This window comes from Haemorhous mexicanus, chromosome 1 (assembly GCF_027477595.1).
Source record: "Haemorhous mexicanus isolate bHaeMex1 chromosome 1, bHaeMex1.pri, whole genome shotgun sequence".
In the NCBI taxonomy this organism is placed as follows: Eukaryota; Metazoa; Chordata; class Aves; order Passeriformes; family Fringillidae; genus Haemorhous; species Haemorhous mexicanus.
The window spans coordinates 148811017-148827613 of record NC_082341.1 but is presented as its reverse complement, the minus strand read 5'-3'; the positions used below and the strand labels follow the sequence as shown (position 1 = coordinate 148827613).

At 34.0% G+C, this 16597-nt stretch overlaps 1 protein-coding gene across 2 annotated transcripts in view; it reads left to right on the top strand.

Annotated features, from left to right (window-relative positions):
* Positions 1-16597, top strand: part of ASAP1 (ArfGAP with SH3 domain, ankyrin repeat and PH domain 1) — a 141316-nt gene that overhangs the window by 80605 nt on the left and 44114 nt on the right. For both annotated transcript variants that reach the window (XM_059867184.1, XM_059867190.1), the window contains 10 exons: positions 1970-2115; positions 5560-5634; positions 5975-6024; positions 6360-6489; positions 7253-7338; positions 8056-8131; positions 8968-9054; positions 14427-14527; positions 14943-15012; positions 16162-16249. In XM_059867184.1, coding sequence (XP_059723167.1) covers positions 1970-2115; positions 5560-5634; positions 5975-6024; positions 6360-6489; positions 7253-7338; positions 8056-8131; positions 8968-9054; positions 14427-14527; positions 14943-15012; positions 16162-16249 — 909 coding nt within the window. The remainder of the gene's footprint in view (positions 1-1969; positions 2116-5559; positions 5635-5974; positions 6025-6359; positions 6490-7252; positions 7339-8055; positions 8132-8967; positions 9055-14426; positions 14528-14942; positions 15013-16161; positions 16250-16597) is intronic.

The window sequence follows — 16597 nt, the reverse complement described above, 5'->3', positions numbered from 1 at the left end:
TAGGCGATTTGTAGTCTGGGATTCTTGAGAATTTCCTCTATATTGTTCTAGGACAATGATCTGCTTCCTGCTTCCTCTTTCTGACCAGGAATTTCTTTTGCCTTTCTACAGATAAAGGAAACAAACTTCTTCAGCTCTTTTTCACCATCTTTATGAAATCATTTTTTAAAATGCTCTATGCAGCAACACAGGGCTTAAAATCAAAATGCTGGGAAATACTGTGGTGGAAAAAGTGCTTCACAAGCAAGGACAGGGATTCCATGATCTAGCAGGGCTCTTTCTGACCTTCCATTATCCTTCCTTTTCCTTCAGCACAGCTGGATATGCTGTGCTTGAACTTTACTCAGTTAGGACTTGAGCTAAAGCTCCTTTATAGATAAAGTCCTCTGTGTATATTTGTGCAAAAGCTTTTACATCAAAACAAAATGCATATTTTATTGCTATGTAGGGGTTTCCTTGAGTTCAGTGCTAAGCTATTTGATTAAAACTGTATGCTTTTGGAACAGTTTTCTTAAAAACATATGGCTTGAATTGCAACTCTGTATTAACATATGATTAAGTATTTGGCCTCTTGAAAACCTCAGTATTAATGTCTGATTTTTAGAATGTGATTGCTGTGGTGTGTGAGCTTTGGAGCTTGATATTGGTGAATAAGGATTGTACTTTTTTTTTAACAGGTTTTGACATTTTTGTTTGAGTATCTGCAATACCTTAGAAGAGTTAACTGTTTACTTCTTCACCAGATGTTTATTAAAGTCCAAATAGATTTGTGCCTTGTAAGACATTATTCATGAGACATTATTCATGAGAAATTGTTTGAAACCTGCATCTTTTTTTTCCTTTTCTTCTGAGTCATAGCTTGTAGTTCAGATGGTCGCAGGCAATATCATAACTTGAATTAAAAAAAACCCCAACAACTTGGAGATTTTGGGGGGAAAAAACCATGTTACCTCCTGGCAACTGTTCTCTCTTTCCCTTCCTCCCTTTCATTGCACAGAACTTGTGCCGTAGCTCTGTGGTTTTGTGTTTGTGGTTTGCAGAAAAAAGCCCACATAGTAAGCCTAGGCAATTCATTAAAGTGAAATATTGATTTAATTAATACTAGTAATGTCCTCCAAGAAAGATAAAGGTGATAAAGCCTTTCCCAAAGGGTTGTAGAGGTAAATTTTCTATTTAAAGATACTGAAATAGAAGTAACAAAAATTATGTGAACACATGCCAGAAAAGAAACTAAATAGAAGCAGGAAAGACATTTCAGATACAACAGTTCCTAATTTATTCTTGAGTGAAGGATTTTTCTCACTTTCACTGGCTTCAACTGCATTGTCTTGATTCTGACCTCTCTGTATGTGCAGTTGCTATTAAATACACTGGAATGAGTCTTTGGCTGTGCACCACTACACATTCTGTTATCTGGGATAGCTCAGTGTACAAAGCTGGCAAAAAGGGAACCTTTGTAAGATGCTTCTTCTTTTGAGCTTAGTCAGATTCAGACTTTGTCTCCATACATTTATATCTGATACTTTTGACTTTTTTATCTGATAATTTTGTTCTTTTTCTAAATGTCCAATATTTCAAAAGAAAAGTTCATGTATGCATGACAGTTTCTGTAGTGGGCAGCTAAAAATTCCCATGTTATTTACAAAACAATCTTATCTTGTTTATATATAATTTATATATAAACAAGATAAGATTATATTTATATAATTTATATATTGATCTTATTACTCTGTTAATAGCTACAGACCTTTCTTCATCTCTGTATTACAAATTTCAGCTTGCTGATTTAAAAAGTATATATATGTCTATTCCCAAGTAGTTCTTTTTAATTTTAAAATTAATTTTCAGTAAATGTGTTGACTTATAGCTTTTCTCAAGTACTGTTTATTAGTTTGTTGTTAAGTTGCAGTAAGCTTAAAATTATAATTGACTGGCTACAAAAAAATTGACTTTTGATTTTTCTTTGCAGATCATGTTCAAAATGAAGAAAACTATGCACAAGTACTAGATAAATTTGGAAGTAATTTTTTAAGTCGGGATAATCCAGATCTTGGCACAGCTTTTGTAAAATTTTCTACACTTACTAAAGAATTATCAACGCTGTTGAAGAACCTGGTGAGGAGTTTTGAACTTTCTTAGCTTTTAACTTGTTTCAAAATAAAGTATAATACAAGAACTGCATGCATGATCATAATGACTAAGGATAATTTTAAGATGTCCTCAGTTTTTTTCCAAAGCAAAACCTACAGTTTCTTCAGAGAGGATCTCTAAAGGGTGTTATGACACACTGTGTTTGATTGTTAATTGGCAGTTAAGAAAGTAAATATAAATGTTGAGACACCCTTTGAGTCATCATTCACAAGTGATTGATGGTGATATATACCCCATGGAGCTTAATTTTAAATTATCCCTTAACTTGAAGTCTTTCTTGTTAAAAATACAATATCATTACTTATGGCTCTTTTGTTTTACCACAAAAGGAGAAACATTCACTTTTTGGAAAAAAACTAACAATTTGAGCATGTTTAAATGGTGTTAACAGTCCACTCTCCCTTTAATATATAAAGCATCCATGCCAGTTTTTTAAGGTGGTTTAAAGGTTTGTCTCAGTTAAAGTTTGCCTTAGGCCTTTTATTTCTGAAAGCTCCATAATAAAACTGCAGTCAGAGCAAATATCTTTGAACACTGAAAGTAATGAAAAATTTACATTTTTCATGGGCTTTGTAAATGTAACTGTAACTGTTATATTCAGAAAGTCATAGCTTCAGTTTTATATTTTTCTTATATTTGGGTGTATTTCCAAGCTTTTTTGGTGTGTGAAGTACAAGTGATGTTACAGACTTGTCTTCCTTTAGTCCCCAGCACAGCCATAACTGCTGTAGATCACACCAGAGGTCACTGTAGCAAAGCTCCCTGGCTTTGACAGTTGCCCAAAACTGAGTCCTGTGCTTTCCTCTGTAGAGACTTCTGTCACTCTGAATTAATTTGACCTTTAATTAAAATTTAGCATGTGAATTAAAGTGCAGTTTAAGGACAGTTTGGGACTAAAACTCAAGTTTTTTGGAAGCTTTCTGGACTTGGTCATTCCTAGCAGGACATCCACAGAATGTTTTTACTTATTTCAACTAGCAAAGATTTGGTCAGGGTTTATTTATTTATTTAAAATAGTGCTGCTCAAGTGGAAAAAACACTTTTAATTTAAGAAGCCACACTTACTCAAAGCAACATTATACTATTTCAGCTGTATTATGAAGCATTATCTACCCAAATTCTTGTTAGCACGATTCAAAATAGGGTGTTCACTAATTTACTTCATTTAGCAGTCTCAAATAGACAACAAACTTATTTTACAATTGCCTCAGCATTTTAAAATTTACCATTTATATTTCTTATTTTTTCTCTCTGAGATAGAAAATTCTGCTTTGTTGTTTTTAAACATTGTTCTACTTAATAAGATTACACTGAAAGAAAAAAAGATGTTTATATCAAAATAGAAGTTGAGGTCCATTGAAAAAGCAGTTGAGAGAAGGACTCAGTTATGTCACTGCTAAAGCCCCAAAGTAGGTGCTGAGCCTTATGTTGATAAAATTGATTGGAAAAATGGCAGGAGTTAGTAAGATGAATGGCAGGATAGTAGGTTTAGGGGTTTTTTTTTGTTTTTTTTTAACCTAGAACAGATTGTTGATGTCTTATTTAATAAAGGTACATTAAAGTAATGAATGGTCTTCAAAGACATAAAGATGAATAAGGACTGGAGCTACACAGTAGGCAATGAAAAAAATGCTTCACAAATTTGGATCTTTTTTGTTCTATCTTTGAACTTTAATTATGATTCATTAAAATTTTCATATGAATTGTGATGTTATGGATATTTCATGACAAGTAGGGTAGAAAATAACTTACTTTCTTCTTCATCAATTATGGAGTGACTATTTTAGAGTGATAGTCACTTACTAGGAAGTAAAACCAGCAACTTTTACTACATACACAACTTTTGGAAAGCATAATTTTGAAATGATTGCTCAGCATGTAAGGGCAAGAATAAAAGCATGTTCATTAATCAATTTAACAAGGCTAAATAAGATGCTGTGCAGTTTTTACTACTAACTGTTGATGTAATCATTAAATATAATGTCTGAAACATAAAATCAATGAATAGAATTATTAAGTTGTTCAATCATTGTTATTAAGATTATCTTATAAGAAGGACATACAGTGACCCTTCAGTAAGATTTTATAAAGGTAAAGCATTGGGATTGGCCATTGCCAACCCTGGTCTCTGTTTTCAGCAAACTCTGAGTGTCCCACCAGAATCAGTTTCTCTGGTTTTTTACTTCTACCTCCTTGGCCACTTTAGGTTTCATTCTTTATGCAGTAATTCATTATAGTAGTGCATTTAAAAGGTGTATAAAAACCTTTGTTTATGAAACTGTGTCAATATCTTTACAGTGATTTAGATGAGGTTTTGGCAGAACATTTGTAGCAGTTGCAGATTATTTTTTTTGAAAATTTGCATGATTCTTGCCTTTTTACAAGTGTTTAAAGCCTGGGGTTTTTTTTTCCCTCTCTTTCCTTTAAATGTCCTCAGCTAATCTTTGCAGGCAAATTATCTTTTGTTCACATCCCTCACTAAATTTTCATACGTGTTTCCATGTGTTAAGGGTTTTTTTCACTTTTTTTTGTTCTGTATGTGAGACTGTTTTGCTTTATCAGATTTTTTCCAGTTCATTTGGGCTACTGTTTTATCAAGTCTTCAATGATGTAATAAATGATTGCAAATCTTTACTGTATTGGAGTAACACATTGCTATTTAGCTTTGGTTTTTTGGTTTTTTCTATAGCTGACATACTCACTGGCTACTGTTCAGTCATTTCAAGCTAAAAATTAATGGTTTGAGTTGGTTATCTTTAATGGATACACCTGGAAAAATGAAAAAAAGGCTACAGTGTCTTTAGAATATATGAGGAGTTTGAGTGGAACACTAGATCTGGAGAACCTGTTTGAGTGGTTGTTTTGATGTTCTTGTCCATAATCAAACAGGCATGAACTCAGTGGGGTGAAATTTAAGCTCATGAGAGTAGAAGGGGTTGTCAGAAATACACAATGGACAAGGAAGGAACAGTGTTCCCAGAAAGGGGGGAATATTCAGAGAGCTGGTGCCCCTGTTTGCTCCTTCTGTTCATGGTTGAATTAACATGTGCTCTGTATGTTCCCTGCCTGTGGCACAGCAGGTCCTTCTTACTCAGGAGGCTGTAGCCAAATTTATACCCAAATCTTTGCTTCGAGAGGATGAATATTGCCTTGAAGTGCTTTCAGAACTTTGCTTACATACTATTTCTAAAATTCTGGGTTTATGTCACCTTGTTTAAGTAAATGTTACTTATGATGTTTCTATGGCTCATGCAAGTAAATGTTTATTAATTCTTCCCAGACTTGAATTTACTATGAATTTAGAAGTGTGAGGTGGTTGCAACTTGATTAGTGAAGTTCAAAGAATTGTTGGCAGTAGTTTGATAAGATCATAATAAATCCTTTTGAATATCATGTTTCTGTTTTTAGCTCCAGGGTTTAAGCCACAATGTTATTTTCACTTTGGATTCTCTCTTAAAAGGAGACTTAAAAGGTGTTAAAGGGGTAAGTGTTGCAAACTAAATTTTTGTTTCATGTTCATCTGTCTAGTGACTGTTTTTCTTTCACTCATTAGAGTATTTCTTGTGTTGGCATTTATTAATAATTTGTATTTAGTACAAAAAACAAAATTGGCATGACTGCAATGAAATAATGAAAATTTCATTGTAAATTGCTGTTTTAGTGTGCTCAGGAAAGCAATACTTTACAAGATTCAAACCCAGTATTTTTTTCCAACTGCTTTCAGAAAAGTTTTGACGAAAACAGTATTTTGTTGCTATTTATTACTTGATAAATACAAAGAAAAAGTTTAAAAATGTTCTAAGACAATTTTCTGTTTCCTAAGGACCTCAAAAAACCTTTTGACAAAGCCTGGAAAGATTATGAAACCAAATTGTAAGTATTTGTCTCCTACTTGGCTTTGTTTTTTGTGGTGTTGGGATTTTTAGAATGAATTATTATTTGCAGTATTATTAATATTGTTATTATTATTAGGATATAATTTTTTTTCCCCAAGTAACACACAGTCTAGAGAATACAGTTAAATGAAGGGCAGTTTCATGGCTCAATAGCTTCTGGAGACTTAAAATATACAGGATTTGGTAGAGGAGCTAATCTTCAGAATGTCTTCTTTGATACTTCTTAATTATTACTTTTTCCCTAAATAATGCAAGAGCACATTTTAGCAGAAGGGATTCTTTAAATAAAATGTTTTCTAAATAAAATTTCAGTACAAAGATTGAGAAGGAGAAAAGAGAACATGCGAAGCAGCACGGGATGATAAGAACGGAGATCACGGGAGCTGAGATAGCCGAGGAGATGGAGAAGGAGAGGAGGCTCTTTCAGCTGCAGATGTGTGAAGTAAGAAACAAAGTTCAGTTTTTAATTGCAACACCAGAACTTATTATTAACAGACTTTGTGGGTCTTTCTTGAAGGTGGTGAAATGTTTTGTCGCTTAATGGGGGTGGAGGGAGGAAATTATTTTAATGTGACACAGTACAGCAATATAAAGATAATTATTTTAGCAACTCTTGTACAAAACTTGGCTAGTTTTTGTTTTATTCCTTTTCCTTGTTTTTAGATTACTGTGGGAAGGTTCTTGGGCTGAAAATACCATGTGGAAATATTTCTTGTTTTACCAGGTTTATGGTTTAGCAATATTTTGATATCTTTCTTCCAATATGCTTTCTGAAGCCTTCAAAAATTTCTAATAAAGTGATAAATGTTAGTGATACATTTAGTTCCATAAAGCTGACTTTTTATATTAATAGTTCTTTTTATTGCATTTTAGTGGAGATTATTTAAATTGGACAGTGTCCGTAGTGTCAGAATATTTCAGTGGTGACTACAGTAGCATTGAAAAAGGGAAATCTTTAGACAGTTGTAAAGGATGAAACTTTTTCTTGAATTTGCTTTGTGTTTTGGGGTGTTTAAATTTTATGGAGTGGCCAGATAAATTGTTACCTGTTTTAAAGTTAGTTTAGAAGTGGTGGACTTGTGTTTTATGGCTCAGCATCCAAGTTAAACACAGTTTAATTCATTGAGAAAATGATGTTTTATTGTTTGAAAACTGTTGAAGTTTGTGATACACGATTGTCAACATGTTGTCCATTCTCTATGCAGTATCTTATTAAGGTTAATGAAATCAAGACAAAAAAAGGTGTGGACCTTCTGCAGAACCTTATTAAATATTACCATGCACAATGCAAGTAAGTACTGCAATGCTTTAAGCTTTAGTTACTATTTTCTTTTTTGCACAAGTCTTTGTTTCCCTTTGTTTCAATGTATCAGGGCTTTTTTCATGTGTTGTGCCAGGTGTCTGAATCTTCCTCTTCTGAGGCTGTAGACTTCCAGGAGAGAGTGTGTGAGTGGGTTTGGGGGGCATGGCAGTGATGGAGAAAGAGGCCCAAGGAGAACCCTGCATGTTGCATACAAAAATTAATTTTATTTCCTGAGGCATAGATCTAGAATGCATTTTTATAAATAATGTGTTTTTTCTAATTAATAGTTTTTAATCTTGGTGTAAATTTTAAAACCACTGTGAAAGCCAGTAATTTCTTTGGATTTCCTTGAGGTGAAACTGGTGAGATACAACCTTGTCATCATTAGAACCACAAAGGCAAACACACAGGAGCTTAAGTTAAATACAGAAAAAAGATTTTACTGTAGGAGAAATATATTGGCTATATTCTCTCTAATTTGATATTTATTAAAGTCACAATGGTGTATCTCCACTGTTGAAAGATACTCTAAACTACTAGGAAGGGTTTTTTTGTTGGGGTTTTTACTTGTTTAATTATTCAGTTTTGAACATGGAAAAAGCTGGATATGCTTTATTATTTTTGCTATTTTTCTACACAAGACTATCTACTTTGTGTTGTGAACTCTATGCATTCCTGATAAATCAAAGGTATTTTTCATTCCAGTTTCTTCCAAGATGGCTTGAAGACAGCTGATAAACTTAAACAATATATTGAAAAGCTGGCTGCTGACTTATATAATGTAAGTTTACTTAAAATTAACTTTATATCTGCAAATTAAAATATTTTGCTTATATAAGTACATTTTAAATATAACTACAAGGATGTATATTTAATTTACATCTTATAAATGAAAAGTGTGTTACTTGAAACTGAACATAGCTAGGTGAAGAAAAGACCTGTTGTCTGTTAAACTTCATATGCAATTTTTAGAGCTGTTAGGAAAAGTAGCTTTCATTCTACTAATAATTCAATCATATATTAAGATAAAACTACTTTTAAGTGTGAATATTGGAATCAGCTTATATTATTAACATTAATTTTAGTACCATTTTCACTTTTTAGAACCAAACTACTTAATGATAGCACCAGGGTTTTAAAATGAATTAATTGTGATGTTTATTGAAGAAAAGCAATAACATGGAATCAAAGATCACTTGTCACCCAAGTGTTTTTGTACTCCATAATCAGAATTACAGTAATCCCATTTGCTAATTTAATTTGTTGCTAAATTAAACTGCATTTTCATTCCTTAAGTAATTTGTCAAATTTATTTGACTTATTTTAATATTTCAGAGGATAATTTAGTTGCATTAGCTATAGTAAGCCATGACAATATAACAGAATAAACAGTGCATGTCAAGTTATACATTCATTTTAATTTGCTTTTCAAGCAGTAAATGCATAGAGGGTGAAGATATAAGAATGGACTGGTACATCAAATAAACTCAACTATTACAAAAACACAAAATAATTGAGCTAGTTGTTCAGAACATCTAAAATGGTATATTAAAATGCATGAAACATTAAAATTAAGGTTGCATCCAGCAAGCATATAATGGCAATCTCTTTCTATAGATAAAGCAGACACAAGATGAAGAAAAGAAACAACTTACAGCTCTTAGAGATTTGATAAAATCTTCTCTGCAGCTTGATCAGAAGGAGGTAAATAATTTAGGCATGTTATTCTTGGAGATAATCGAAATTTGTGACTTTATATTCAGAAATTGGTTTAATTAATATTACATTTGTGCAGTTATTGGTTCAAAAGAGTTGGACTTTCAACATCATGGCAAAACTAATATTTACAATGCTCAATTACATATCAACAAACAATGCTTTTACATTCATTTTCTGTTTCCATTTTATCTACAAAGAATATTCCCTAGAATACCCTTCCATTAGTAGCTTGACTGGCCTGGAAGTCTTTGAATTTGTTGCAGTTGCTTTTTGAAGAAGTGTAAATCATCACCTTATGTTACAGCTGTGCCTTTCCCACCATGGCTGCTTGTTGTTTGGAAAAATCTTTCTGCTTTTATTTGTTTTGAACTTTTAGATCTGCTTACCCTTTTCAGGATCTGAGTGTTGTGTGAATTTATGATATCCTCACTAGATACCTTTTTGTTCTTTATTTTTTATTCGTTTTTCCATATAAAACCTTACATTGACTTGCTTTTTGGCCAGAGGAGGTGTGTAAGTTTGGTCATCTGTAATGCTACAACCATATCATCCTGTTTCTCAATCTTCACAGTGAGCTCACAGATCTTGTTCTTCCCCTCTGCATCGCTTGGCATTTTTTTATGCTGATCTTCACCTGTCATTTTTTGTCAAGCTACTCACTATTTTTGAGTTCCTGAGAAATTCTTCAGTGAGCCTTTCTTGGGTATCCTGAATACTTTTATAGCATCTAACAAAATTTGACAGTTTACTGTTCACCCTTTTTCATATTGTTTGTGTTAGACACCATATGTGCTGGCACAGCTTTCTGTGAAACTCCTCTGGCTGTTTCATGCTTTTAAGCTGTTAGCTCACCTGAGGACTTTTCCTCCTGTCCTGTGGCAGTGTAATTCTTTCCCTTTCATAAGGAAGAATTAAGTGCCCATTGAAAGTCCAGGTACACTGCATCAGTCGTCATTTACTTGCTGATTCTTCCAGGAAACTCCAGGAATTTTTTTGTACACAACCTCCCTGTTCAAAAGCTGCCCTGATTTTCCAGTGTATGTAATAATAAATAAACTCTTCAAAGTAGTTTTCATTAATCTTCCTTCTATGCTGTGAAGCTAAAAAATCTTTAATTTCCTGGAATTCTTTTGAAACTTTTGAAAAACAGGACAGGTGCAAATATTTTCATGGGCTGTCACATAATTCTATAGATAGCCCATTGTGATCATGGCCACTGTGTGTAGATGTGTGGCTTGAAGTTAGTAAATTAACTAATATGGAATCCCAGTTACTAAGGAATGATGGATGAGTAAGTCCTTACAGTGCTGGTTTTTTTCTTTTGAATGCTTGCTTACATATGCATACATAACATAAGTGTACATCATATGGCAAACCTTGGCCAAGAGGCTGTTCCTCTTCCTCCATCTCTAATCCCACCATTCTGAAGGACAACACAGCCTTACAATGCATTCTACAGGTTTTTTAGAATTTCTTTCATGGCACAAATGCTGACAGGAGTACCTTTGAATAGATCCCAATCCCTTTGACAGAGCACCCCATTTATGTGCCCAATGGACCCCAAAATACTATAAAAGCTGTCAGCTCTTTCTAGTGCTCAGTTTTCCCTTAGCTCATACTTTGCAGTCTTTCCTGATTCTCAGTTTGGTATTTTTTTCCCTTCCATCTCCAATGCACGCATGGACTTACCAGATCTCTTCCATAACACTTACAGAGCTTTCCATACAAGCATTACATTTGTCATCTCCCTATTATCTAAATCACTCTGAACAGAATTCCTGCTCATTCTTCACTGGGAATTGGTTCCCAGCACACAGAACAGCAAGACTTGCTCTCCTCTCATGTATCTTTTTTTCTACAAGCTGATTTGGGAAGCAAAGAAAAACATCTCCTGCTCTCCTGGATGCTGCATATGTTGTTGAGTTCATGCTTCTTGACAATCAGCCAGTTCTTGGAAATAAAGTAGGACAAATGAGTGGATGTTTTTCAGAAATGTAATGTACGTTCATGGCTGCATATGGTACAGTCCATATAAGTCAAGTTTCAAAATTGCTCATAGATTATTATGAGGCAGAGTAACAAGTGAAATATAATGTTTGGATTTTTGGTTACCTATTTCCGGGATGTGTAGTAAAAAAATATACAGTAAAAAAAACCTCATCTAAAATCTATAAGTAAATTTTTAAGTAAATAAGTAAATATATAAGTAAATTTAAATGTGAAGTCAAATTTTGAAACTTGAATACATGTTGAAATAACGAACCTTTACAGGCATCATCAAAATAAACTGTGCAACTGTTCTGATTGTAATTGCAGTCTGGACAAATTCTAGAACTCTTGAAAAACTCTCTGTGTGTATATATGTATAATATATGTATATAAAGTTATAAATGTAAAAAATAAAGTCTTTGTTTTGAAGAGAATTGAAGTTGTGTCTTAGAAGAATAAGGAGCAGTATTGTGATTCTCAGATATCCAGGCAAATCACAGGAGAGAGATAGAGAAATGCTGTAATGAAAGAATCTGCTTTTTTTGATAAAATAACCATTTGATCACATTGGTGTTCAAGTTTCTGTCTCAAAATCAACATGAGGACTTTCAGTCATGAGATTCTGCTACAAGACATGAGTCAGAGTGTAATGATGCTGGGAGAAATCAAGGAGCTTGATAAAACAATGTGTTACCTAGGTATTCAGTGTTTACTCCTGAAGCAGCATGTCAGCATTCAGTACTCCTTGGTTAAGAGACAGCAAAGCCTGATGGGGCCTGAGTTTTCAGCAGTCAGCCTCCACCACTGTGTGTGTCCAAATCTTCAGGTACATAAAGCTGGGCTTCATTATTGAGACAGATGACCTGGTGGATTATGATTAAGTATACATTTCCCCACTTATATTAGTGCACTATAATCTCATTGATGGAAAATTGATGGATTAATGGAATTATTGAAGAATGTTAAAAGAATGGGATTTTCTCCAGTGGATTTGTAAAAAATCAGAAGTATTCTTACCAAACATTGCTTTGGCAAGGAAGCAGTTTGAAATAATAAAATGGAGGCCCTAGTTGTTGATAGTTAACAGGTTTTTTGATGGAGAGAAGGAAATTGAAACAAGTGATTCCTGTCCAAATTGTATATTCTGCCACTCTTAACCTCTTTAGAGCTGCTGTGAGAGGAGTGAGACATCCTGACGTTCTTGAGGTCTCATAATGCAGCTCCTGTTCCACTGTTGCACTTGTTCAAGGTGTTTATTTAGCATTATGGACATCTCTAATGATCTTGCACATTTTTGTGGCATACCTGTCCTTTCATCAGTGAGAAAAGTATTACTGTAATCACTGCAATTACCTGGCTCCTGGAGAAGCACATCTTGAGCATGTTTGAATCCTGGGCTGGGCAGCAGTGCCAGTGCTGCAGCTGCACTGCAGGAAGTACCATTGACATTGACCCTGTCACAGGCAGTGTCTCTTGTGGCCACTGTTGTGCTGTCCTCATGTCAAGCTGGGGCAGATTCTCTTACCTTGTGCAAGAATTATCAAATTTTGGAAAATTATTATGGTTTATGGCTTTTGGAAAAAGTATTTTAGTGAATACTAGTGTGCTTTTAATTGTGTAAAGCATCTGATCTTGTATGTTGCAAAATGCTCATATCCCAAGAAGCTTCAATTTTAAAAGAAACTGAACCTTTAATACAGGCTTCTGTTCCCTATTTTTATCTATTAATTATTGCTGCAAATGTAACTTAACAGCATTAAGTTGAATATAGCTAATGTTTGGAATCATGTTTTGTGTCTGTTTCGTCAATTATTTCTTTACATTTTATTTCCCAAATCTCCATCTCATGTGCTACTTGCAACGAGAACTATATCTCATTATGTTCTTTCCTATGCTAATACCAGCAGGATTAATTCCCTAATTCCCATGGGGATTTGAAATTTGCTTTTAACAGACAAGCTGCTGATTGTGGTGGTGTGAGCACTGCTGGCAGCACCCAGTTTGCAGGAGCCTCTGTGCTGCTTCCAGCCACAGCTGCCAGTTTTACCAAAGCTCTTCTCTAAACTCTGTGGCAAACTTGTTACAAAATGCAAATCAATTGTAAGTGCTCTGGGTAAATCAAGAGGGAGTAAAATTTGATATAAATTTTGATATATATTGGTTGTGCTAGTAAGAAACTCTCTCTGCTTTAGAGAGGAAAGGTTATTGAGAAGGGAGTAATTGAACTTCCCATTCTTTTCAATTTTCTTTTTTTCTTTTTTTTTTTTTTTTTTTTGGTGGGATGTTGTCAAATGTTTTGCAGGTTATTGTTTCACAGTTATATTCAAAAGCAAATTGATGTGCCCTTAAATATAGCTTTTTGCATACACTTGCAAAAGTTAACTTTTAACTTTGGGCCTGATCTTTTTTCAATGGAAATTCAGAATTAGCTCCTGTTGTGGAGGATACAATATAACTATAATTTTAGGCAATTTAAAGATTACAAAGATTGGAAGATGTATTAAAATTTGATCCTGCAGTCCTCTTAGTTGTTTTTTGAAGCTGATGTCATATATGCCAGGTTGCCTGGAATTTTGTTATGGTATTTTGTTAGTGGATGAGACAAAACACCAGTGTGCCTAAAAAATAGTTCTTGCCTTCTCTCTATTAGTGTCTTTAGAAAGGGGAAATAATATTTTAACGATGGGGGCTATAAAATTTATGTTCGAGGGACGTGTTTTTTTAAATGAATAATAATTCTTGTTTCAAATTATTTGCTTTCTCTTTCCTGTATTGCTTTTGCCTTTCGTGATCGAAGTCTAGGAGAGTAAGTCAATGTTTTAATGAATTTGGGGGATTTTTTTTCTGATGTGCTTGTAACAAGTTAATCCATTTCACTTAATTGGTTCACTAGATCAGGCCAAAAGTTATTTCAGCTGACTTTTCAGCTGACTTCATTCACTAAAACTCATGAATTATACATATTTTTTATTTGAAAAAAAATTATTATATTTTTTCTTTGTGTATGTGATTCTATATATAGATGCATGCTATATTCTGTTGTTTTCATTTTGGAATTTTATCTTAGCCTTTTGCTTATGAGATTGTGGAATATTAAATATCTGTACTCTAAGTGTCTGTGTTTTGAGATGCATGTTTGCATCAAAGGCCTAATGTATTAATTAAATCTTGAGCACGCATCCTGTTCAAGATCACATGGTGTAAAAGCAAGCTCTCCTATGAATGTAAAACTTGCAGTAGGAGTTTTCCTTTTTTAATCTTTATGAATTTGTGATGTTGTAGAGAAGAAAAAATAATATAGGCCTAAAGGTTAGTAAAGTTTACTGTGCACATCAGGAGAATGTTAATGTTGTGTTTCCCTTTTGCAGGATTCACAGAGCAGGCAAGGAGGGTACAGTATGCATCAGCTTCAGGGGAATAAGGAATATGGCAGTGAGAAGAAAGGTTATCTTTTAAAGAAGAGTGATGGGTATGTTCTGGTAGCACATAATAGTGAAATCTACTGCTATGTTCAGGCTCTAATTTTAACAGCTTTCTACTGTGGGTGCTTCAGGCATATTCTCCTAATGCACCTGCCACAAGTTCTTGTGAGTTCCAAAGTTCAAACCTGAACACAAAACTGAATTTAATGTAGCAAGTATAAAAAGCATGACAAGCAAGCATAAAGAATTAGTCATAGTTAAAAGAAAGCTATTGTCTCTATAATTCTCTAAAAGATGATTAACATTTTTCACAAAGCTCCAAGTTGCTCTTGATGAAGCGTTTAGTAAAATTTTGACTGCATCTGTTTGTTTTTTAAAGCTAATTGTCCCAAAATGATAATGATATTTACGAGTTTTGAAGTCACATCCACTTACTAAAATTGATATGATATTCTTATATAGGTTAAGGAAAGTATGGCAAAGAAGGAAGTGCACTGTTAAAAATGGAATTCTTACCATCTCACATGCAACGGTAAGTTTTTTTTATACCTTTATATCAAAACAATAAATAGCATTATCCTTTCCTGGTGAATCTGTTGTTGCTAATATGCTATTGCAAAAAGGATGTTACTTCAGCTTCTGACTGTTGAGGTTTTGTGAAAATGTAGCTTATGAAATGAATTTATCAGTAGTTTAATGAGAAAATGGCAAATGTATTGAACAGACTTCTCAATATTTTGGATGAGTTTGCTTTAAGGATTGTCATATAGATGTGAGCCACATAATTTGGGAACATGGGAAGTATTTGATATTAGGTTAGAGTCTGACAGATGAGTGAATGTGTTTAGTATTTTGAGTGCTTTCAATTGAAAGTTTGGAATGCTGGGAATTTTTGTTCACAGTGAGTTCTTGGAATCAGGCATATATCTGAAGACTTTTCCTAGGAATGCTCAGTCATGAGGTAGCACCAAGGTGATAATGGGGGAGGCAGTGCCAAAACTGTGTCACACTGTAAAACAGTGCTAAAGTGTAACACAAACTTGGTGGAAACAAGCACAGCAGTTGCTCTTGTTAAGGGGGACTGTCCCATTTCTTTACCTCTTTTCCACCTTTGCCCCAAATTCCCCTGACAGCCCTCAATTTCTAAAGCTTACTGCCTGTATAAACCCCAAATTCCTCCAAGATACATTTAATTAAAATGTCTTAAGAGACTTAATTTCACCACAAAATATTGGTATTAGTATTTATCCTGAGTTCTGAAACTCCAGATCTTCAGCTTTTCACTTCCATTTTAAAGTTTTAGGATTATATCTTTGATTTATTTAAAATGGGAGGAAACTTGGAACATGGGCATGTTGTAATGAAAAACTGCATTGTAGTTTTGCCCTTGTTGAAGAAATTCAATTAAAAACTATTGATATTAGCATATTTTAAATTTAAGGTTTTTCTTTTCATCCCTTTCAGATAAAGTGAGACCATGAAGATTTTAATTTTGTTTAGATTTAGCAATGTGTCCACTTTGAGAGACCAAATCAGACCAAGTGATGCTGGTCTCCTGCTTTTTGAGGGTGGATATGTGTACATGTCCAAGCTTTAAGTAATATCATACATGCCCACTCCCAGAAAGGGAAAATAATCCTAAATCAATACATTTTAAAAATAAAATAAATTTTCTTTTTAGTCCAACAGGCAACCAGCTAAACTGAATTTATTGACCTGCCAGGTGAAGCCAAATGCTGAAGATAAGAAGTCTTTTGATCTGATATCACGTATGTAGCAGCTTTAGTACCATCTTGTGTTATTGGGGTTTCTGAAAATGGCATTGCCAGATGCTCTGAGTAGAGCACAAGGCTACAGCTCAAAGTTCAGATCTGTGTCCAGGCACACACAGTATTTCATGACTGTTCTGAGCCTCTATTTCTGATGTTGAGCAAATGGATGTAGAACCTTTCTCTGTGAAGATGTGGCATAAATACTGGTATTTGTGACGAGCCAGGAAATGCAATATATGTGCTGCTCCTTAAGTTCAGAGAGATGTTTAACAGCTTTGTGGAACATGTGTTATCTGTATCCACCAGGAAAGGGGAAAGACCTTTGGCTTTATCCTGCTTTTCAGT